We start from the raw sequence: 25,030 nt of genomic DNA, 5'->3' as shown, positions 1-25,030 counted from the left end.
TTTTTGGCTACAAATGATGCAACACAGTCATGTGACAGCATGGCCAATGCAAGGTGTTCCTCAGACCTAAATTTCTGAGCCCCGACTGTTGGTCACCCTTATAGACTGGTGCTCTCCTTGGGGACATTAGAGGTACACATAGGAAACAGACATCTTTTCTCTCCTTGACGAACTTATTAAAATGTAGATTACTGGGGATCACCAGGGCCAGAGGCCCTCAGCTTCCCTTGCTGCTTTCTGATTGGCAATAATTCAGCAGTGCTACAGCCGCAGATACTCTTGAGGCCTGGGAAAGGATAAGCTGCCTGTCATTATACAAATTAGATTAGGCCCAGAGATGGAGATTTTTGCATCAGCAGCCCCGAAGTGAGGGGAAAAGAGTACATCTCTTTTCTGACTTTTGGGCTGGGTATTTGTAAAAATTGAAAGCTTCAGGGGGAAAAAAAAAAAAGAAAGAAAGAAAGAAATGTCTGGCCAAGGCCCAGCTTTCTTTTAATTTGGGAATATTGTATCACGCAAAGAGGAGGCTTAGAACAAATGAAGCTGGCTGGCTAGGGAACGCTGTTTTGTAGGCATTTTGATTTGGGGAATGTTCTGCTTGTTAATGGTTGCCTTCTCATTTTTAGATGATACAAAGTTTTGGTTTAGTTTGTTTTTTTTTTTTTTTTTCCTTAAATCCAAGCAGCGGGCTGCCTTTGTCCCATTCTGTATGCATTAGCACCTCCACCAGGGGGCAGGAAATCATATTTGATTCCCTGCCAGCTACTCCCGATGAAAAAGTTCAGTGAGACACAAGAATGGAATGCAAGCTAGATTTGGATTTCAAATATTTAACCTTCTTATCCCTTATTATTTGAAAAGCTGGTTCTCTATGTAAAAATTAATATCAGGTTATCATTTTATTTATCACGGACACTGTAGTTAAATAACGCACATTAAGCAGATAAGCTAGTCTCTTTAAAATGAAACCTTTCTTTTAAATATTTTTCTTGTTTTCTCCTAAAAACAGAACTTCAGAAACAGTGATCCTTCACACTGATTAACAATGAATTTTACCTAAAAAGACCTTTGCCACATCAAGATACAAATGTGAAATATTTCAACGGCATACAAACATGAAACTTTAAGAAGTGCTTTTTAAAAATCATTGTACTTGTTAGCACAACTTTTATTATCATGAATGTATCGTGAAACAAATACATTCATGTAGTACCTAAATAGTAAATTAGACATGTTTGAATATCAACTTCACATCTTTGTACGTGTCTTCTGCAAGTAGAAATCTTTGGGAAGAGATGGCAAGCGTCAGAACTTTAAGCTTATTAAAAAGTGCATCGGGGCGCCTGGGTGGCTCAGTCGGTTAAGCAGCCGACTTCGGCTCAGGTCATGATCTCACAGTCCGTGGGTTTGAGCCCCGCGTCGGGCTCTGTGCTGACAGCTCAGAGCCTGGAGCCTGTTTCAGATTCTGTGTCTCCCTCTCTCTGACCCTCCCCCATTCATGCTCTGTCTCTCTCTGTCTCAAAAATAAATAAATGTCAAAAAAAAAAATTTAAAAAAAAAAAAAAGTGCATCAACCCGGGGCACCTGGGTGGCTCAATTGGTTAAGCGTCTGACTCTCGATTTCAGCTCCAGTCATGATCTCATGGTTTGTGAGTTCAAGCCCCACGACGGGCTCTGTGCTGACGGTGCAGAGCCTGCTTGGGATTCTCTCTCTCCTCTCTCTCTGCCCCTACCTGGCTCACATGTACTCCCTTTCTCAATATAAGTAAATAAATAAAATAAACTTTTTTTTTTAAAAAGTGCATCACCCCTTCATAAACGAAAAATAAAAAACAAATGCAATTTAGTTTTTATATCAGATTTTCTATCAGTTTACATTTTTTTATATCGATTTTTGAAATTTTTATGTCAGAAAAGATTTATTTTCTCACTTGTGGACAAATACATGGGATAAGTCATATATAGGTATATCGGTATAAAAGTGATGGTGGTGATGTAATCAGAAGTGGATGTGGCAGTATTTTGTCATCACAGTGGAATGCATTCACCAAAAAAAATTTTTTTTTTTCATTAGCATTCTAAAGTACTGTTACTAGGAGGTCCCTTTGAGAAGCCCCTCTGTAGACTGTATTGTTAGCAAGGCATTCTGTGTTCTAACAAGGCAAGTTTGGTGGGTCCCATTTCTGATACCAGAACATTAGGAGTCAGGATTAAGGACAGCCTCTCCAGCTAACTATAGCACATGACGGAACAGGACGGCCACATTTATCTACCAATGGGGCTCCCCCATGCCGCAAGCCTGCCCCAACCCTGGGAATATAATGATTTCCAAAAATGTTTAAGCGTAGGTGAATGGACTTTGAACTTTAATTTTTGTGTCGATTCTAGAGGTCAAGTTTGGATTTGAATAGAAATTTCATTTCTATTTTGTTATCAGTTTCAGTTGTTAAGAAAAAGTTATGTTGAATTCCTGTTTCAGGACGGTAGAACTGAAGGAAGAAGGGGGAAAGGTAAATCATTGAATAGTTAATGGTCTATTTGATTGTAGAAATAGTACATCTAGCTACCCATATACATACACACACACACACACACACACACGTGTGTGTGTGTGTGTGTGTGTGTATAACATAAGCAGCAATTCCGTGTAGGTCTTATTTACTTTTTTTTTTCTTTTAGCTCTCAGATTGTTTAGTTATAGGTTAAAGCCCAGCATGTAGTACTTAATTTACCCAGGTGCACTGGGTTTTTAAAAAAGAAAGCAAGAGGTGGAGAAGTAGGCATTCAAAGGCTATGAAAATATATGAAAGGGAGATACTTTACTTAAAACTTGATCCGTTGAGGTGACATTACATCTGAGGTTTTTCTCTGGCGTTGTAATATTTTCATAAGAGCTAAACTTTTTAAAAGCTAAAGCGTCGAAGGACATTCCTCTCACGGAACCCGTGGTGTGCCGAAAATCCAATACATTCATGGCCGAATGACTAATCAAGCCATTTATGTGCCCACATGTCCGAGTCCAAGGGTGAGCCAGTCTGCAGCAAAACTTGGGTCGCTGACTTTTTTTTTTCCTCTGTTTAATTAAAAGCATGAGCCCTACTGAGTCAAAGGAAGTTTTCTTAATGAAGCTTCTCTTGTATATGCTCAGAGAGTACTTTTATGCGAGGGCAGCAGCAAATTGTACTTCTGGGGCTCGTATTTTTTAAATATACCCCCAATTGGAATTTTCTCACTGTTTTAAGGGGTAGCTTTTGCACACACCCAGGTGAAGTAAAGGAATTTGTAAAGAGCATATTTTACATGCATGAATTTCAAAGATGGGGTACGGAGGGAGGGAGGAGATTTCACCTTGCAGAATCTCTGCTGGGACAGTGTGTGTGAGGAAGGAACCGGAACAAGTAAGCCAGGATAGAGAGACTCTATGGGAAAAGCAGAAAGGGGCCCTGAAGCCATAGGAGGAGACTCGTGAAAGTTGTTTTTGTTTTTGTTTTGTTTTTTTAGTGTTATTTAATTTATTTTGAGAGAGAGAGAGAGAGCATAAGCGAGGAAGGGGCGGAGAGAGGAGACGCAGAATCCGAAGCAGGCTCCAGGCTCCGAGCTGTCAGCACAGAGCCCGACGCGGGGCTCGAACTCGTGAACTGTGAGATCATGACCTGAGCCAGAGTCGGACGTTTATCCGACTGAGCCACGCAGGTGCCCCTTGTGAAAGTTCTGTGTGCTGTGACATCGGTACTGGACAGAGTCCCCCTTCCCATTGGTGACACGTCTGTTTACTACCTGCAGCGCATGGACATGGACCGACGGAGGGAAGATGCCAGGAACCCAAAGCGTAAGCCCCGCTTGATGGAGGAAGATGAGCTGCCCTCCTGGATTATTAAGGATGACGCCGAAGTTGAACGGCTCACATGTGAGGAAGAGGAGGAGAAAATATTTGGTAGGGGTTCTCGCCAGCGCCGGGACGTGGACTACAGCGACGCCCTCACGGAGAAGCAGTGGCTGAGGGTAGGTGTGGCTTTCTTACCTGTTCTTGCCAGGTGGATGCTCTCGTTGGCTTGAGAAATCAGGGACCCAGGGACGAGTTGCCAGTGAAAGCAGAGCATAGGGCAAGTCGTTCTGCTGTTGCCTTGGACGCTTTACATTTCAAGGCAGTGCCTGGAAACATGATGAAGAATGTTTCGCTAGAGCCGAATTGGCCATTGGAAGCAATGAGACCCGCTAATGTTTTATGGCCAATTGCCCGGCCAAGCCTCACTCTCGGAGTTAGCATCGAAATGTGGAAAGGGGCCTTAGAGATCTTTTAATTGTTCCCCCTCAATTTCATGGTCTTTAATCCGAGTTTTACTTTTCCAAGGTCTGCAGAGTCAGTTCAGAGACAGTGGCATTTTCTGACCGCGTTGTTAATTTCCCAGACCCAAAGAAATTCGAGCTGGGAGGTGTCTTTGGAGTCTCTTGGTTTTACAAAGCAGTTGTTGTGGCCCAAAGAACTTAGAGCTGGAAGGTCTCTTGGTATTCTCTTGGTTTTATAGACAAAGTGGTTGTGGCCCAGAGAGGTTCAGTGACTATACAGGATCACACACCTGGCTAGAAATAAGAATCTGTGAGTGTTGAAGCATTGACGTGCTCAGTTTCGGCTAATCTGATCTGTCCCGTCGCAAACACAGACTCAGGGTCACTGATGTTTGGAAGTGTTATTCTGTCGTTTGGGGCTCTCCCCGCCCCACTTTGGAAAATGTTGATTTCTCATTTTGGCTAGGGAAGGAAATCTCAGAATGTTGCCTGGGGAGCAGAGAAATACCACAGTGCACCTAGGAATGACATGGTGCGAATGCCAAGGCCGGTGGGAATCTTCCATTTGAAGGTTTAGCCCCGCTTTCTGTCACAGGGAGCAGACTCAGTACCTGCCTTGACAACAAACTGGGATCCACGTTCCAGGCAGGACCAGTAAATGTGGGCTGGAAAGAGTCAGCACAGTTGGGCGAAAACCAAACAAAATAGAAGCTGTTGTTGTGAGTTGTTCATTTTATCGAAAGGGAATGCAGTTCCCAAGCTTTGTAAAACATGGCTTTTAGGACCCAGGACATAAGTAAGGTAGGTGGGTAGAAAGGCGATTGGGAAGTATTTTGAGATTGGATATCAAAGGCAGACAGGTCTTGTCACCACTTGAGATGTGATTTACTCAGGATGCTGTACGATGAGAGAGACGTGACCTGAATTTTGAAAGGACTGAAAAAGAAAGAGACTAAGAAGGCACTGCTCATATTTATGGTTGAATGATGGCGTATGGAATGTAACTTCCTGTGTGGCTGTTTTACTGTCATATCTGAACATTCCAGTGGCCCCCGAACATGGCTTTATGGGTTTCTTTTGTTTCGCTGTTGTGAGGCGGGAGCTGTTTAATTAAGATCCATTCTATAATGTGAAGAGTTCTGTGTTTGTTTAACAATCATTTCTGAGCTCAGGAAAATTCTCTTCTCTTTCCCTTTTATTTAAGCACTAAATTAAGTATCTGGAGTCCTGTTACAGGAGATGAGATAACAGCCCAGGCCAACACTGAAAGTCATTCTTTATATGTAGAATCTCGAGATGTGACAAGCAAAATAACCTTGTTTATTGGGGCAAGAATGTAGCTGAACTTACCATTTTTAAAAATAATCATTGGCCGGGGGCACATGGGTGGTTCAGTCTGTTGAGTGTCCTACTCTTGATTTTGGCTCAGGTCATGATCCCAGTGTCGTGAGGATGAACCCCGTTGCCAGCTCCATGCTGAGTGTGGAACCTGCTTAAGATTCTCCCTCTCCCTCTCCCTCTCCCTCTCTCTCTCTCTCTCTCTCTCTCTCTCTCTCAAATAAATAAATAAATAAATAAATAAATAAATAAATAAAATAATCATTTGGAAATGCTCTTACAGAAAGATAACATTGTGATCTTAGGAAGTTTTCAAGTTTAGAAGACCCCATTTTTTCTTTTTCATTCCGTTTATATCACTAATGAATAACACAGTGCCGAGCGCATAGTAGAAACTCAGAAAGGTTTGTGAAATGAAATTATAACTCTGTATGCAGAAAGTGGAAATTGACTCATTTACTGTGATGTTAGAATAGTATTTCCCTTTCTAGTGCTCCGGTAGACTTTCTTTGACCTATAACATAGACGTCTAAAAGTGGAAAACTAGTTTGCTTTTCAAAACTACACTGTGAAAGTCACGTTTATGATGCTCAGGCCAAGGTGTCTTGCGAGATAAAAAGTCACCCAGGAAAGACAAAAGTGCTCTCCGCACAGCTGTGTTGTAATATGTCTTTTTGTGAACCATTCTTCTGAAAGTTGTATGTCCATAATTGGTGGTAGGAGCTAGTAACTTGCTGTCAGCCAGCACACGCAGTTAACGCGGCGTTGTCCCACGGCCTCCGCATTCGAAACAGATACTTCCTGTTCTCGGTTTTCTTGGTCCCCAGCAGCAATCCTGGTTAATATCAGCCTACTAAGTTCTTCCGATAATAACATTATATTCAAGGGGTTTTCCCGAGCCTCGTCGTGAAGGGATGTTCTCTACTGGCTTAGGATCGAACGCATTGAATGGTCCCATCCCAACCAGCACAGCCTTGAAAGGGAATGTGGCAAAGACCGTCGTGTAAGCAATGCTGAAACAGGGCTAAAATAATTCTTCTTTCTTCTGGCAATGTTGTACAAAGCCTGCTTGGCAGAGGCACCGGAGATACGTAGATCCCAGAGCTGGAAGGCCGGTGAATGGAGCAGCTACCCATCCTGTGCTGGAACCGCGTTCTCCGCCGTCCCTGTGCCAGGAGGCTGGCCACCCCTCAAGGAATCGCTCTGCCTTTTTGTCTGCGTAGTGCCTCCAATTCGTGGTCAACCCCGATTGTTAGCTCTTCCCCTCTCTTTGAACAGAATCCTCTTTCCTTGTAGCTGCTTCTCACCGGCTTTGATTCTATCTCCTCACTCTGGAATGAACTCTCCCACCCTCCGCCCCTGTCCTTTCTTCGGAAGCTTTCTCATCCTTCAGGGCCCAGCTCCCCTGGCCACCATATCTGTGGCGCCTTCACAAATGAACTTTCCCCTGTGCTGTCACATGCCTTTGCCTGTTCTTTCGTCACAGTTCCAGTCCAGTTTCCTCGCGTTCTTGCTAGCTGCCGACATGCCGGCTCGGCTCCTAGTGGGTAAGGTGGATCTTGCTACAACGTAGGAGCTCCACGTGCAAATAGTAAGCGCCCATGGAGTGCCACCTTGAATCAGCACCAGATTGATGTGCAAGAATAGAGCCTAAGGTCATGCTCACTCACCACCCCCCATTCATGGGCCTATCCAGAAAACTAAGTAGGATATTATCCCTCACATAAAAGCCCGAGGTGAGCCCGGGCTTGTTCAAGGATCTAGGCTGACCGAGCGTTCTGGCAGCTTGTTCATCCGCACCCCACTGAGCTGGAAGTGGGGGAGACAGCACAGAGTGGTGGGTGTGGGGTTCAGTCGGGCCAGGCCTGAATCCATTTCTGGTCGGATTCCGTCGGCGGGAGGTCGGTGGTGTGGCCGCACCAGCTCTGAGGGAGACTGGGAAATGTGGCCTGGCTGCCAGCCCAGGAAAATAAGATTTTGGTGACTAGCTAGCAGTCTCTGCCTCAGAACACTTAGGTTAAATTGAAGTGATATGGCCACCTTCTTTGAAAATTTTATTACGGTTTTATCACAAACAGGTTTTATTTTATAATCATATTATGCTAAAAATTCCCACAGTGACCTTTAGACAATCTGTTTAGTTGGAAGGCTTTTAAATTTTTCTGTATCCATAATGTTGTTTTAAATGAGAAGGTTCACAATTTCAAACACAGCTCAATTAAAAAAAGAAACAAACGTTTTTGTAAAGTTGTTCTGAAATCCCTATTTCCACTGAGGGAAACTTAGATTTCCTTGGGGGTTTAGCCAATGTCGAGTTAACTCATCTTTTTGGGGTAGTCAGGTCAACAGGCATGTACCCCATGGGCTGTTTCTCTCCTCTTCCTGGGGGCTGCTGTCCCACGTACCTTCTCAAGTGGCATCTGGAAAAAGGCAGAAGTGGGTGTTTCATCATGGCCTTGGGGGCCGGTGCCCCGGTTCTGTCTGCTGGGGTCAGTGCCAGGCTGCCAGGCCGCCCCATCCCTCGACGCCCTGACGTGCCCTTGGTTCCCATCTCATCCTCTGGGAGATTGCCATGATCTGTGCTGTTGAAATCTGGGGTCCTGACTCCATTCCCAGCTCCTGCACTCTGAAGTCTCATGAGGACCCCAGCCCCTCTGGTGTTGCCAGAGTGCCCCTCAGCTCTTTCGTGCCCAGCTTGAGAATCGGCAAAGTCTTGGCTGCTTTCTTCGTGCCGTGCTAGAACAGGGAGACAGTCTAGCCCCATTTCTCAACAATGGCATAGTCACTTCCAAAGGGTTGTCAAGACTGAAGCTTCTAGAATCTGGTGGGTGGGTGAGTGAGGGAGCTTTTTAAAATAAGCGAGACAATTGGGACACCGGGGTGGGTCAGTCAGTTGAGCGTCCGATGTCGGCTCAGGTCATGATCTCATGATTCATGGGTTCGAGCCCTGCATCAAGCTCTGTGCTGACAGCTTGGAGCCTGCTTTGGATTCTGTGTCTCCCTCTCTCTCTGCCCCTCCCCTGCTTGCTCGCTCGCTCTCTCTCTCAATAAAAAAAAAAAAAAAAAAAACAAAAGAGTAAAAAAATAATAATGAATTAAAAAAAATAAAACAAGTGAGACAAAAACATGTCACTTGTGCGTATTGAATCTGACCCTGTGAACACCTAGTGAGGGACCCTCCCAGAACCTCAGAAGGAGCTTGTGAGGTGAGCATCCTCAAGTGTGCGCTATATTAGCATCACAGAAAAATCTGGCACTTTTAGGACCTCATTCCTAGTGCCCCTTGCACCCTTCCCACAGGCACACCAAGTTTGGACCCTTGCGGGTGAATATTCCATTTCAACCCCAACCGGGTTCATGTCTGGAACCAACTACCCAGCATTGGCACAGACCCCACAAGCTAAAGGGCTCAGCCCCCCAACAAGACGGTGCCTCCTTCCCCCAACAGCCACATTTTGGGGGGGCCCCCAGGCCACCTGCACTTCCTTCTGACTGACCGGCTATAACTTCAGGGGTTCTCATGACCCCCGCTGGTTCAGTAATTTGCTCTGATGATTAACGGAACTCAGAAAAGCACTACTTTGTGATTAGTTTTGTCACGGAAGCCCCACGTCAGAAGGACCAGCGAATCCAGCAAATGAAGAGACACATTGGATGAGGTCTGAGAAGGGGACACCGAGTTCCCCTGCCCTCTCCTCTTTGGATCAGGACATATCGCCCGTCTGGCACGTCAGTGCGTTCACCACCTGGGAAGCTCCACTGAGCTGCGGGGTCCAGAGTTTTTGTCGGGGGCTCATTACTACACAGGCACGAATAATTAAAATCGTCAGCTGGGTGATTGGACTCCCTCTCCGGTCCCCCACCCCTCCCAGGCTGGGCCCCCTCAACAGCCCCACCATCTAATCGGGTGGTTGGTCCTTCTGGTGACAGCCCCCATCCAGAAGCCCTCTAGGGGCCCTCCCTGGGTCACCTCATTAGCATAACAAAGGCACCACTGCCACTCAGGAAATTCCAAGGGTTTTAAAAGCTCTATGCCAGCAACCCAGGACAAAGACCAGATAAATTATTATACAACAGGTGGCAATATCCTCAGGCCTGACCTTTTGCCTCTCTTCCTCTTTACTCCCTCTGTGGCCAAGAAAGAAGGCACTGTGCCCTGCCTTCCTGCCCTATATGTAGCAACTTCGCATCCACATGTGGCCCGGCTGGGGGTTCAACACTATGACTCCTGGCAGTTCTGCGGATCCCTGTCCACAAGGGTAGCTCTTGGTTGCAAAGAGCCTTTGGAACTGAGGAAACCCTCCCTTCCCTCAACAAACCCTGATTTAGTCTGCCGTTCTGATGGTGGGCTCACAAATCCGTTTTTGGAAGTCACTGGTTATCATTTGGGTTTTGTTTTTCTTTGTGTACCAACTTTATCCTAATCCTTCCGAAGACAGTGGGTGACTCCCTTCAACAGGGAATGGTGCCTTTAGAAGGCATAAAAGAGACTATGAACGTGGGTTTAAAAACACTATCTCCATTAGCATTTTACAGCTTTTCCCGTGGTGTACCCCAGGTGACAACACTGTGACACCACGTACTGTGTGTGTATGTGTGCGTGTGTGTGTTTGCGCATACACAATGACCGGCTCGTGTTGATGACTTCTCGAAAAAAATACCTTTGTTTCTTTCTGTGTGACAGCGGGCATCCCATCAGCCTAAACGGGCAGATGTCCCTGATGAGCCCAGGGGGACAGGTTTTTCGGTTCACCTCCTGCCGTGTGTGCCCTGTCTGGGACATCTCTAGTTGTTGTAGTCATTCTTGAGGCGGGAGCTCAGTAAAACCGGGGTGATTGCAAAGCTAAAAGCTGGACTGAGGGTGAATTCTGGAGCCCTTGGTTTTTCCCATTCTTCCTGAACCTTTGGTCCCGCCACCAACTTCAGAACCCTTCCCTTTCTTAAAACATTTAGTGACACCCCAGAATTTATTTAATTGCCGAGTGAGTGATTTATACCCTACAGCACTTGAAGATAATTGGAATGCGAACTAAATTATGTGCTCTGTATACTATTTAATTGCCAGCCGGGTAGAGGGAACAAACTTTGAAGAGTATGCTTTTGTTTCACAATGGATGTGATGTCTCCAAACTGTGATTTGGAAAGGTCCTTCTTAATTGCTGGTGGCTGTCTGTGTGGTCCACATGTATGAGTATGAAGATGCTTGTTTTTTTGCGTTTTGTTTGTTTGTTTGTTTGTTGTTTGTTTGTTTTGGCCTGCTGTATAAGCTCCTGGTGATGAAGGAAGGTACCTCTGTGTTTTTGCAATGCCCTGTTAGTTGGGGGCCCCTAACGATGTTACCTGAATGATAGCAGTAAAACCCACTTTCTCACATCTTTGAATCTAGGGATAGATTCAGCTATTTTTAGAAGTGTTAGGGTTTCGAGAGGGACCTCCAGGAAGGGCAGCCCAGAGAAAACCCTCTTTTTCCTCAACTAGTCTGTCACCAACTAAAAGCTCAAGCCTCCCCACGTTTTCTGTGCCTCATGGTCCTGTCTCCTGACCACACTGAAAGGAAGATTGTTGGGGTTTCTCCTTCCCGCAGCTCAAAGTGGAGAAAACAGTAACGAAGTCTTAAAATATACAGTAGTAGGGAGCAATCAGGAAGTAAAATGAGACTCTTCTCAAGGGAATGTACCTGTGTGGCTTATAAAGCTATGAAACACCAGGTTGCAAATACATGCTAAGGTCCCTTGAGTGGCTTTCCATCACCAACAGCCTGTGCCAAACCCTACCTGGGAAGGAGGCAGAGAAATCCATGGAGAGGTGGTCACAAAGGACTGGAAAAGGTACCAAGAAGGTTTAAAGAGATTGGTATTTCAAATAATATATTTGAAATTCTATTGAAATACACAGTGAAAAATAGCAAAATTATCTTCTCACCTATCCAAAGAGGTGGTTTCTCTCTAGAAACCTTTGAAACAGGATAAAGTGTCTTGCATTTGGGCTGGATTAAAAGTACGATCCAGCCTGAAATCAGAGACAGGGGCTGAAAAATCCTAGTTGTAATCACAGTCAAGAGCATCTGTGATTCTGGGAGATGTACTTTTTCCTAAAATATCTTATACTGACAAGGTTTTCTCTGTGTGTTTGCTTTTGATTTTTTGGATTCTTCATTGAAAGTGTAATGTGCCCGATGCCTTTAATCTGTTCCTGCTTCTCTTTTGTTTTGTCACTTTGGGTAATCTTTGTTTTTTTTGCTATAAGATATAAAAATTGATATTTCTTTTCCTTTTTCAAATGGCATTTTTAGCTTCTAAAATTGGGTCGTCAGATCTACTGGGGCAAAATTTCTAGCAAGCTGCATTTCCGCTTTTATACACAAGGGAGAGCTAAGGCCCTAGAAAATAGATTTGGGTTTTGCCAAATTTCACGCTCTGCAGTACCTTAGGAAGGAAGTCCTGAACTGATTAATGGCAAGAATTTGAATTGTTTGGGGAAATATTTGACAATAGTAAAAAGCATTTCGGTCACTTTTCTACACTGTTTATTTTACTCTTAAATCCACTGGCTAGATCATTTTCACAGCCACTGGACCTTACTCAGTATGTCGTTCCCTTTTGTCAAAATTCAGTAGAAGAAATAGCCCTCAAAGGACCAACTAGAATAAGTATTACAGGTGGAGAAGCAAGAGAGACTTGTGTTGCTCAGTTTTTGAAACTGTGATGCGTGGAATTTCTGGTTTCAAGTTTTAGCCTTTGAAACGGGGATTGGGCTCTGAAGCAGAGCTCAGGCATGGAAAGTAACCATGAGAAATGGGATGGGGCTTACTGATATTAACAAACCCCAATGAGTTCGTCTTATCTTTACATGGAGCCAACTCCTGCAGACAAATAGATGGTTTTAGATATACGCCTGCTTTTTTTGAATCAAGATTTGGTGTCTGTCCTACACTCTTTTTTACTTCTTTTTTTTTCGATCAGTAAAGCTGCACAAAGATCTTCTTGAAAGAATTTTTGTCTTTGACAAGTAAAAGTATATATATCTAAGGTGTGAGATGTGATGTTTTGATACAGGTATAGGTTTTGAAATGACGTCATTCATGGGGTGGAGGTGGGGGAGGGTATCCGGAGGTTAGAGACAGGGCTGATAACTTTACCGTCACTGTGCCTCTGTCTGGGTGGGTGTCACAGCTGTCCCTTTTGGTGGCTGTCTACCTGGGGAGTTTAGGATGGTGGTCAACAACATAAGCCTTGGAGGGATGCCTCGGTGGCTCAGTCGGTTTGGTGTCTGACTTCAGCTCAAGTCATGATCTCACAGATATGGGTTTGAGCCCCACATCCGGCTTTGTGCTGACAGCTCAGAGCCTGGAACCTGCTTCAGATTCTGTGTCTCCCTCTCTTCTCTGCCTCTCCCCAGCTTGCACTCTGTCTCTGTCTCTCTCTTTCAAATATAAATAAACATTAAAAAAAAATTTTTTTTTAAAGTAAGCCTTGGAATATGATGGGCCAGGGTTCAAATCCCAGCTCCATTGATTGGTAATTAGCCTCTGACCCGGGGTGCCTAGTGTAACCTCTCGTAGCTTTGCTATAAAATGAGGAAAATAATCACCATGTTCTTCATAGGGTTTTCCGAGGTTTCAATGCATAACATAGAGAACCTGGTTCATATAAGAAGGATTCCAAAAACAAATAAGCTGTTACGAAAAAGTATTCACTAATTTCAGAGTAAACCTGATAGGTAATAGTGAAAGACGAAACAAAAATACTTCTGTTGCGTATCTTGAATACACGGTTTGGGGTGCCAGGAGAAAGGGAAAGGGGGTGCGTTGAGATGTCCCTATCCCCACTCAATGGAATTAAGGAGGACAGAATGTTTACTTGCTGAATATGTTGTGTGATTGGCCTACAGGCTTGTTCACCTCAAGCCTACCACCCTATACACATTCAGCTATCAACTGTCTGTTCTAGGGTTTTCTCCCTAACCCTCCGTGCATGCGGGAAGAGAGCACTGGGGCCAGCTGTCAGGAACTGGGCCTGTGGGGTCCTGGCCCTGCCACCAGCCAGCTGCGGTGATCTCGGGCCTCCAGGGTTGAGTTAGTTGCATTATGTTTGATTCGCAGGGTCCCTTCCACAACCTTCCAAATCCCATGAAGCTGGTTTGCCTTTTACTTTGTATGCTGGTTTTGATAACGATCATCCTCTGCTTTTCCTATTAGCGGGTCCACGCGTGGAGGCTGTTTCAAAGCAAATTCAACTCGACGCCCATTTATTGAACGTTGAGTAGGTTGAACTGCACTGGCTTGGAGCGGGGAAAGCAGCATTAATCGTCAGGTTTCTGTTCCTTGCTGTCGGAGCAGTGCCCGCCTTATTAGTGCAATTAAGAGCCAGATTTGAGAGATGCTATTAGAGATAATAGTGCACGCTTAGCCACCTTAAAGAGCTTGTCAAGAGCAGGTCTCCAAGTGTACACAGATGGGAATTAATAGAGATTAAAATAGATTGTGAGATGCTCTAACTTGTGGGGCTTTTAACTGTTCCAGAAATGAGCAGAGTTTAGGCAACATGCATTCTACTTTATGCTAGAGTTTTAGTGTCCTGCCTCTGGGGACGTGATTTCTGATTTTCCCTCCCCCATGCCTAAGAAGACTTCCACAGGAGGGAAGGGCAGCTCCTTCTCGGACTGTGCCCTCCACTCGCGGAGGGCAACAGAGGTCACCTCCTGGCTGTCCCCGGGAGACCCGAGCCTCTCTGACAGCCACGCCTGTGCTCCTGGGGTTTCTACCGACCCTGCTTGGCCCCCAGTGGAGGTGAAATACAGCACAGCACATCCTCCACCTTTGAGCAGAGAAAAGGAGGTGGAGGTGCAGGGGGTTAGGTGCTGGGGCCTGTGACATTTGCAGACTCCTGGAATTTTGGAGGATGGCTTTTCCTCTTTGTTCACAACAGTTCAGGTGGCTACCCAGAGAGGTCACAGGGTACTTTCCACAACAAATACCAACTCCCATCACCCCCTACCTGCTACCCCTACTCCAACTCCCCCAACCTGCCACATAAAACACTCCAGTCTCCTACTGCAAGTGCAGTTAAACTCAAAACACTTCAGCATAGTCTGGGAGGCATGGCCATCTGGCCGCTGCCTGGCCTTTGAACCTGGCCTTCTCCCCTAGCTCTCAGGAAGGCTTTCACACCAGGCTGTCTTTCAGGTCCTCTGCACTTCCAGGAAGGCTCCTTCCCAGATGGCTATCTCCTTGCCCTGACGGTCTCTTTCCAGAGACATCCCTCCCGACCACCCCAGCTGAAATAGCCTCACCCTGCCAGGATCTGTCATGTGACCTAGGCTAGTTTTCTTCATGCCATCATGCCAAGGTTATCTTATTGTCTCTTTCCACTGGCATTCAGCTCCAGGAAAGCCGGTGCGCTCACCTGTCTGGTCCACTGCCCTATGCCAGCATCTGAGCACTTCACCCATAGCACTCAGCAAATACTTGTGACTGTGTGAGTGGGCCAGCCAGAAATGTGGGCTCGGGGGAGATTTGGTTGCAGTCTGTGTCGTTTCGGCACACTCTGTGAATCCTGCGTTGTGTTTTTCTTTTGACTGATGTGGGTCAAGGTAGACATTGTTGGCGTTCTTTCCCATTAGGGTCCAGTGATCTGTGTCTCCTTGGAAAATTTTCTCACTTAGAAGAATTCTAAAGGCATGCAGTTTTGACCTAAGTGCTCCTGAGTTCCTCAAGAATTTGAAGGCTCTCTTCTAATTTCAGAGCACATTGATGAAGATCATTTAACTATGCCTACATAAGTACAGCCATTCCTTCAACCCAGCTATTCCTTGGAAATTGCCAGAGATTTCGCAACAGCTGTTTTCCAGCTTGAACTGTTTTCTTTCTTTTTCGGTGAAAACCAGATTAGCACATCTAATCTAACTCGAAATGAAAAGGCAAAAAGAAAGCACTAGGGGCACCGGGTGGCTCAGTCGGTTACGCGTCTGACTTCAGCTCAGGTCATGATCTAGTGGTCACTGAGTTCGAGGCCCTCATCGGGCTCTGTGCTGACAGCTGTGAGCCTGGAGCCTGCCTCAGATTCTGTGTCTCCCTCTCTCTGCAACTCCCCTGCTCGTGCACTGTCTTTCAAAAAGGAATAAACGTTAAAAAAAATTTTTTTTAAAAAGGCACTAAATTAATTGGGTTTTCATTTTCAGTGTTGTACAAGAAAGCCCCCAAAAGAGAATGTGCATTTTAAGCCTAAATCTGTGGACTTTTGCACAGCTTCCTTTCTTGTTTTCTATTGGAGAATGTGGGATTGTCAGAATCGTGAAAAATTGTAGATGGGACCATGAAACTTTGCTCCAGGCAAAGCTTAGTCTGCCACTCCTACTGAAATACAATATTTAAGGTCACTCTGCTCATAGTCCTTTGTAGAAAGCATAATCCTAATACAGGAAGTTGTTTCGTAAAATGTCCCTCCCTTGCACCTTCAGTAGAATATTTTCTAAAGATTATTTAAAATGATATCCTCGGGGCGCCTGGGTGGCTCAGTCAGTTGGGCGTCCGACTTCGGCTCAGGTCACGATCTCACTATCGGTGGGTTCGAGCCCCGCGTCGGGCTCTGTGCTGACTGCTCAGAGCCTGGATCCTGTTTCAGATTCTGTGTCTCCCTCTCTCTCTGACCCTCCCCCGTTCATGCTCTGTCTCTGTCTCAAAAATAAATAAATGTAAAAAATAAATAAATAAATAAAATAAAATGATATCCTCAAGCGGTGCCTGGGTGGCTCAGTCGGGTAAGCATCTGACTTCGGCTCAGGTCATGATCTCACAGTTCATGAGTTCGAGCCCCATGTCAGGCTCTGTGCTGACAGCTTAGAGCCTGGAGCCTGCTTAGGATTCTGTGTTTCCCTCTCTCTCTGGCTCTGCCCCGCTCGTTTCGTTCTCTCTCTCTCTTAAAAATAAATAAACATTAAAAAAATTTAAAAATATAATAAAATAAAATGATAGCCTCAAAACTTGATCGAGGCTGCCAGTGGGTCTGTTCCTCTTTTCCAAGTTGCCTCTGATAACTTAGTGGAAAGAACGGGGGTTCCAGATCTGCCGTTGTTTTGCTATATGACATCTTGGAGGCGTCATTTCACCTCCCCAGGAGGGATGAGGAAGAGTCCATGCCCCATCTTTCCTGCCCTGTCCTTATGTGACTCTGCCTTTGGTGGCCCTGGAGAGAACCACGTGGAATTGAAAGAATTGAAAGAATTCCAGCTCCAGCTCTGAGACTCTGCTCTCAGGGATTCAAACCGGGGGCACTGGTGAGAGGTTTCCTGTCATTCTCAGGAAGGCTTTCTCTTGAAAATGCACGTTTGCCACAGGGTCCTGTTGCATGTTGGTAGACTCAGTACATACATGATCCAGTGTTTGGGACGGTCTGGTTGTCTGTAGCATTTAGAATGGTGAGCTGAGTCTGTGTGCTGATAGGACGGGGCGGATAGGACGCCAGCATAGTGGAGCGTGTGAAGGGAGCGTCGTACCTGCCATACGGGATTACCTTTCCCACGCGGGCAGTCGGGGCTTCTGCCATTCGCTACAGACCAAGATCAAGAATTTTTTTGAACCCCTTGCACACTACCGAGTGCTTCACAGCTGCCAAATAGGTTCATTTTGTTCACTGACACATATGAAGCCCCCTCATCCACCCACCCACCCAAATTATCAAGACCAAATCCATTTACACTCATTTTAATAAAAAAAAAAAAATCAGTACTTGGGGCGCCTGGGTGGCTCAGTCAGTTGAGCGGCTGACCTCGGCTCAGGTCACGATCTCACTGGTCGTGAGTTCGAGCCCCACCTTGGGCTCTCTGCTGCCATCATGGAGCCAGCTTGGGATCCTCTGTCCCACTTTGTCTCTCTCTTCACCCCCCCCCCCCCGCTTCCCCTCCCTCTCAAAAATAAAACATTTTTTAAAAAATCAGGACACTAATGCCAGGGGATATTACTGGAAGGCATGGGAAGATACCGTGGAGTCCGACAGACTATAGTGTCCACATTGCAGAGGAATCCCTGACATAAATACGTATTCTGCAAGAGAAGTTACCAACCCGGTTTCGGGGTTTTTATTTGCCACCACGTTATCCTGTTAAACAAATCTGGTGATGGACTGTTTGCTTAGTTGTACCTTTCTGCATTTTTTTAAATTTTTTTTTTTTAACGTTTATTTATTTTAGAGACAGAGAGAGACAGAGCATGAACAGGGGAGGGGCAGAGAGAGAGGGAGACACAGAATCCAAAACAGGCTCCAGGCTCTGAGCTGTCAGCACAGAGCCCGACGCAGGGCTCGAACTCACGGACCACGAGATCATGACCTGAGCCGAAGTCGGACGCTTAACCGACTGAGCCACCCAGGCGCCCCGTGTCTCTTTCTGCATTTTTATAATCAGCACCCAAACCCTTGGGAGTTTTTTTTTTTGTTTGTTTTGTTTTTTTTTTTTTTTAAACCTAAAATTCAAAATAGTTTTTTTGAGAGGCACTTTTTTCCCCGGTCATAAAAGCGTAATGAGAAATACAGAAGAGTGAGGTGAGGGAAAGAAAATAGAAGCACCTGTGATCTCACTGACCTTCACGTACCCAGGTTGGAGACAGAGCCAAGTAAAACACGGACGGGGGTTAATTTGGTGCCATTACGTTCCGAATTATTTTTAACCTGTTACGAGGCTACTTGTTGGCTCTTTTGTAGCAGTTTCAGTAAATCCCAACCCATGAGGCCCATCAAGCCCCAGCCTGTCTTTAGGAATCTTTGCATGTCCTTCCATTCAGTGTTAAGAACACCCTGTTTTACGGGGCTCCGGGTGCCAAAGGGACTGACTTTTCTTTAAGGCCATTACGGGACATGTGGGGGCATGCCTTCCCACACTGGAATAGCAATTTTTGCTTCTCCGTAAACAGGCCTCTTATGTCTCCACTTCAGATTTCACCAGCTGTGATTTCCTCTTTTCAAAATTGCTTTCACCTCCCTGTGTCATATAGTCGGTGCTGTTTCGCTACCACAGAGTGGGCTCGTGTCACCCCATCCCCCAAGACTGATGTGGCTTTGTTGGGGTTTTTTGACGTGTAATTGACATAAAAAAAATCCTGTATGCTTTTTAGCTGCCAGGTCTGAATTCTTAGTCCACATTCCTTCCCATAGACTTTTCAGGACTTTTAGTTCCGACACTACCCTTTCCCCATTCTCTGTTCCAGACAGTGCTAGGCTGGGTGCTATAAATACACATCACGTTTTAATCTCCTCATAGACTTGGAGTAGCTATTATTTCTCCCATTTCACAGATGAGGAGCTAAGCCTCACAGTGGGGGAGCAGAGTTTTCAGGTAGAGCATTTGGTACCCAGAAGGTGGATTCGTTTGATGAATGCTGGACGTTCAGCTTACTGCCTCTTAAAGATTTTGAAAATGCACATCAGGGCAAAGCTGCGGGACTATGGGGTTTTGGCAAAAGACAAATCACATCCCAGTTTACAGCCCCTTTGCCCACTGAGCCAACCTCCTTCTGGCTTGTGAAGTCCAGCTGCTTCCTGAAAAGGTGCAGGAGCTCAGGTCAGATCAGCAACAGGTGAGTCTCTCGAGGACCCCGGAGGCAAGTCCTCTCGGGGACTTGTCTTGACTTGCCTTGACATTCAAGACAGCCTTTGAGATGGAATCAATGGAGGACTTGCCCCCACTCCTCAAGAGGGGGCTTCTTTGTCGACCTCCTTCTGCTGAGCAGTGGGACTCCCTCGGGGCTTTGATGGCCTCAGGTCAGCTCCTCTCCCTGCCTTGTTTGCAGGGAGCCTGGGCCTCTCCCCAGCCTCCCTCCTCATCTTGTTGGGTGGGGACACGCATGATGTTCTCCCTTTGAGTGAATGAGGCCTGATCTTCACCTTAACTCCAGGCTGCATATTCCTTTTTGCCAATGAGGCTGGATATCTTATTTAGGCCATTTGACTTTCGAAGCTTCAGAGCAAGACAGGTAAAGGCAGTTCAAATAAAGGCAGTTCCAGGGTCCCTGGTTGGCTCAGTCAGAAGAGCATGAGACTCTTGATCTCGGGGTTGTGAGTTGGAGCCCCACATTAGGTGTAGAGATGACTGAAAAGAAATAAATGAAATGTAAAAGTAAAACAAAGATTGGGGCACCTGGGTGGCTCAGTTGGTTAAGCATCCGACTTCGGCTCAGGTCATGATCTTGCGGTTTTTGGGTTCGAGCCCCGCATTGGGCTCTGTGCTGACGGCTCAGAGCCTGGAGCCTGCTTCGGATTCTGTGTCTCCCTCTCTCTCTGCCCCTCCCCCACCAACCCTCTGTCTGTCTCTCTGTCTCTCTCTCTCTCAAAAATATTAAAAAAAATTGTTTTAATAAATATATAAAAGTAAAATAAAGGCACCTTAAAGGAGGTGGGTTGGGGCAGGGCAAACAAAGCCCCCAAAATCTTTTGCCCCATGTGTCTGGCTTATTTTCTCCTTCAATATATTTTTTTAATGTTTATTTATCTTTGAGAGAGAGAGGACACACAGGGGATGGGCAGATAGAGAGGGAGGGAGACACAGAATCCAAAGCAGGCTCCAGGCTCTGAGCTGTCAGCACAGAGCCCGACGCGGGGCTCGAACCCACGAACCGTGAGATCATGACCTGAGCCAAAGTCGGACGCTCAACCGACTGAGCCACCCAGGCACCCCTGGCTTGTTTTTAATTCACTGTATGACTGTGTCGCATCCCTTGGACAGAAGTCATTTAAGCCAGGCCTTGCAACGTGATTGGTAAGCCCTGCTATTTTGAGAAAGTGGAAGAATAAAGAATGAAGATTTAATTTTCTTTCAACAAGATTTTTGGATCCCGTTTTTGGGTGAGTAAGGCATCAATCAAAATGCCTTTACATTTTGATTAAGGCGACCTTTTTTTTTGTTTTTTTAATTCCCGAAGAGATTTCAGACTGATAGGCGATTCAGACATATTTGGAGAACAACACTCCTACAAAGCAGAGCTAAACAAACAGTGAACAAAAGTATATGTAACATATTGTAAAAAGTACAAGGGAAGGAAGGGATCAGGTAGGATTTTATGAAGGAAGTGACATTTTAGCCATTGCTGCAAAAAGGAGCATGATTTGCGTAGGACTGGGGGATCAGGAGGAGGGAGTTCTAGGTTCTGACCCACACTGAGGCGTGGAAATGTGTGGCTCCTTCCACTGTGACTTTGTGTGTCAGGAGCGTGGTGTTTTTATAGAGCTAGAAATGGAGGAGAAGAGCTGGGGTGGGGACTCCCTGGGGGCAGTGCGTGACCCAGGAACCGGAGCTTTACTGGTTTCCATAGAAAGACACCCATGGTCTGAAATGGGAGAAGCAATGTGCGTTCCTCCTTTTAAGCAGAAGGTAACGGTCCACTTTGTGAAGGATGAACCAGGGCCCAGGAGAGAGGGCAAGGGAAGCCCAGAGGGAGGCCATTATCTCTGACCCTCCCTGTGCAAGAGGAGAATGAACAGAAGGAAATGAGCTCTTTCAGGGGCAGACCACACAGTGACAGGCAGGCCTGGCAGACTGTAAGGAGGGACAGTCATGATTTTAAAGGTTTTGAGGTTGGATAACTAGGGGGGAAATGATGCTGCCCTTTGAAGAGACAGAGAGATCCAGAGAGAAATGTTTGTTCTCTTGGGAGAAGGGCAGTGACGTTTATCCGGGATGTTTGACCAAGATCTTGGAACCCACAACTGGTAACTCCAAAGCAAGTCCAGGCTAGAGAGAGAAATGTTTGAAGCCGAGTGCCTGGAGTGAAGTCAACTCAGGGCCGTTTGGATCTCCACAGAAGGTGTCCTATCCAGAATAGGGGACCGGACTTCTTGAGTGGCAAAGGACTGCTCAGAAAGCACCCACCTCACTGAGGGTTGTGAGTCTGTGTCCAGGCTATTCAGCACAGGGGCATTCACCAAGGGCCCCGCTTTGGAAGCGGAGAGGCCAAAGCCTTCCAAGATAACGATTTATGCCCCCTCCCCCCCACCCCAGGAGAGCGGTTTTGAAGTTCTCCAGCCGCCATTAAGAGACCTACGGGTCATTAAGAGACCTCTCACCTGCAGCTGGTGAGGGCATCAGACATACTAGTGATGGCTGCTGTGGGCCCAGGGCAGCCACATTTCACTATCGGGAGCATGAACAAAGAGACGGGGAGGCCAAAGAAAAACTTGGGGAATCTGCACTTAAGGGGGGGAACAAGGCGGCAAGAAAAGGTAGGGAACCCCAAGACTGTAACGTGACAGGAAGGAGAGATTTCAAATAAGGAGCAGTGGACGAGAAAGTAAATAAAATAAGATCTGAGACCAGACTAATGGGGATTCGGAAGCTCTGGGCAACTTTTGAAACATAGCAATGTCTTGTCCTGGGCGCTAAGGAGTTTTACTCCATGGTCAGGACGTAGGTAACAGTACAGGTGACTCCAGAGGTTGGCAGTAAGGGGAAAGTGAGAAATGAGAAGACTGGAGAAGACACAGAGAGTTCAATGCCAGAGTTTATGATTTTGTCCTTGGAGATTCCCGTAGAAATGTCTAGAACAGACCCTTGGCATTCATGACCAGTGTTCAGTAAACAGGTGTATACCCAAGGGCAGTTTTCCCAGGGGATCCTGTATGAAAGTTCCATTTGTATTCCAACTCTATTTATACTCCCTAACTTTCTTCCCCAAGTTCTGTGCTCGATACTGTAGAGGAAGTGGAGAAAGCATAAGGCATCTCCATAAGGAAAAGATCAGAATGATCCGTTACAGCTGGGGAAGGTCCTGAGCAGGGAATGAGTTGATCATGGAAGTGTGGCACAAGGGATTAGGAGAGACGCTCCAGGTGGGAAACGTAAGAGAAACCACAAAGGTGGGGATAAATATGGCGCACCACGGCAAGGTACTGGCTTTCTGCTCCCTGCCGGAAAGTATGGCAAGTCAGATGGGGTAAAATCAGCTTACGGAGACCTCTGGAGTCTGGCGGGGAGACCTGGAATTGGAATCCTAAGGATAACTTTGCAACTTGAGTAGGGCAATAACCTAATGAAAGGATCATTTCAGATCTGGCCAATGGGATGTAGCCCATAATGCTTGGGGCGGGGGGGGGGGGGCGGGAAGCATAATTGAGCTATTTAGATCTTCTTGCAGGGGAGAAAAGGCTGGAGGACAGGAAAGAACAAGCAAGGTAGTATGACTTTTCTTTTGACTCCCATTCTGAAAAGAAAGAACAGCAGACACCCTCTTATCAGTAGCTGGTCCGTCAATGAGAATATTACACTGGGAAAATGTCGCTTATATGTCGATGAAAACTTTAATGGGAAACATAACAAGTATTTATCACATTTTTATTTATTTATGAAGTTACCTCTGAATCTACTGACTAGTCTTTCTCACTTGAGTAACCGTATTATGTTTCACTTAGAGCTTCCAGTTTGGGTGTTAGAATCTTTCTTTCTTTCTTTCTTTCTTTTTTTATTATTATTTTTTTAATGTTTGTTTATTTTTGAGAGAGACAGAGACAGAGACAGAGCATGAGTGAGGGAAGGGCAGAGAGAGAGAGGGAGAGACAGAATCCAAAGCAGGCTCCAGGCTCTGAGCTGTCAGCACAGAGCCTGACGAGGGGCTTGAACTCACTGACCGTGAGATGGTGACCTGAGCTGAAGTCGGACGCTCAACCGACTAAGCCACCCAGGTGCCCTTTAGAATCTTTTTTTTTTTTTTTTCAAGTTCAGCTTTATTGAGGGTTGAGGCACGACGTGGTAAGACCTGTCAAGTATACATTTTGAACAGACTGCCCCATGTAGTTCATGAACCCATCCGTCACCTGAAGGCAAATCATCCGGATACTTACAAAGCAGGCAGAGTGCATACTCTTACTCGCGTGATGAGTCTAGCCCTTGCCAAATGCAGCAATACTGTTAAGTGTTTTAAGCCACTCCCCTTTTACGGAGTCTTTCATTAACTATCCTGGCAGTCAGTAGAAGTTAGAGCCCTATTTCCTTTCGCAACTGTGTTTCATTTTACCCAATCTCCAGTCCAATTGTGTAGTTCCAGTAACAAGTTGTAACTGGCATTAAGATCGAGGGGAACACCACTGAGTGTTGGTATAGGAGCCAGGAGCCGCTGTGGGCGGGGCCTTAAGTGGAGGGGGATTGAAGGAGCCTCGACACTTCCTTCAGATTGAGTGACGGACAGGTGTGCCTCGTCTAAACCACTTTCCAGGTGCTCTGTTCCTAGAATAGCACTTACGGGAGATTTTCTGCGCTAGAATGTCACCACTAGGTACAGCTGGTCACTGTGTGTGCCTGCGCCGTGCAGATCACTGACCATGTTTCAGGGGACCCCGTCTCCCGGCGTTGCCTCCTCTGCTACCCAGCACTGCCCATCCTAATTTTGGCCACTGATTCCCAGCAAAACTTCTAGTCCTGGCTTGGCCTACCAAGAGCCCAAGAGAGCCGTGACGGCCCGAGTAGTGCTAAGCACGTTCATTCGTAAAACCTGGTCGTATTTACCTCCGTTCTTGTTTGTGCTTTAACGTGAGACCTGTTTGAAGGCTTACCGCATGACCCATTGTGTTGTAACATAGATAGCCCACCGGGGCTCAGGATTCTCTTTTGAAAATTCAGCTTTGCTGACCTGGAATTAAGTAAAGTCAGTCTTCCTTGACAAATAACTTCACGTCTATTTCGAAGCGCAACCTGAGCAAACCTAAATCTGAAACTTGTGTACGTGTCCAGGTTGGCTTCTCAAGTGGTGCTGGGGCCGGGCACTCCCCTGTGACAGACACTCTAATGGTATCTGTGCGTATATGTATACGTGCATCTGCGCGTGCCCGTATTTACGAATCTGGGGAAGTCTAACCAGTGAGGAGTATGTGCCTGTGCACATGGAGCTCCAGACTCCCTGGGACCAGCGGCTCTCCTGCTCATTTCGTGCAGCTTCAACTCCCTCACCCACTAGACACCTCTTCCGCGCTGGCAGTCCCGATTCCTAAGAGAGGTGAACTACTTTGGCCGCTCTTCTGTTGATGGAGAGACCCCTTTGCCAGGCCCTACCCAAGCTAGGAGACCGGCCTTTCTGAGGACATGGCACCTTCCAGGTCCCTCCAGGTGAGACCAGACACTGAGTGTAGCAGCCGGGCGGCCAGCCCTACGGGCAGGGCAGTTTCCCTTGGATTATAGGATGGGCACAGAAGACCAAGGCTGCCGTCACTTACCCAAAGGGATGTTTCCGCTCCTTGAGGAGGTCCTCACTTGGTGTCATTCCAGTGCACACAAATTTCCATTACCGTGAGAGAGTTAAAAAACCTCAGTCCCCAGTAATGAGGGTCGGTTACCAGGTGAATCAGTCTGCTGTGGCTGCAGGAACAAAATACCACAGACCGTGTGGCTTACAGGACAGAAATTGAGTTTCTCACAGATCAGGGGGCTAGCAGCC

At 46.3% G+C, this 25,030-nt stretch overlaps 1 protein-coding gene across 8 annotated transcripts in view; it reads left to right on the top strand.

Moving 5' to 3' along the window:
• SMARCA2 (SWI/SNF related BAF chromatin remodeling complex subunit ATPase 2) overlaps positions 1 to 25,030 on the top strand; it is a 179,900-nt gene that overhangs the window by 107,308 nt on the left and 47,562 nt on the right. For all 8 annotated transcript variants that reach the window (XM_060610133.3, XM_060610139.3, XM_060610135.3 and 5 more), the window contains exon 27: positions 3,784 to 4,002. In XM_060610133.3, coding sequence (XP_060466116.1) covers positions 3,784 to 4,002 — 219 coding nt within the window. The remainder of the gene's footprint in view (positions 1 to 3,783; positions 4,003 to 25,030) is intronic.

Source organism: Panthera onca, chromosome D4 (assembly GCF_046562875.1).
Source record: "Panthera onca isolate mPanOnc1 chromosome D4, mPanOnc1 haplotype 2, whole genome shotgun sequence".
NCBI lineage: Eukaryota > Metazoa > Chordata > Mammalia > Carnivora > Felidae > Panthera > Panthera onca.
The sequence above is the reverse complement of the archived record's forward strand: the minus strand, read 5'-3'. Positions and strand labels throughout refer to the sequence as shown.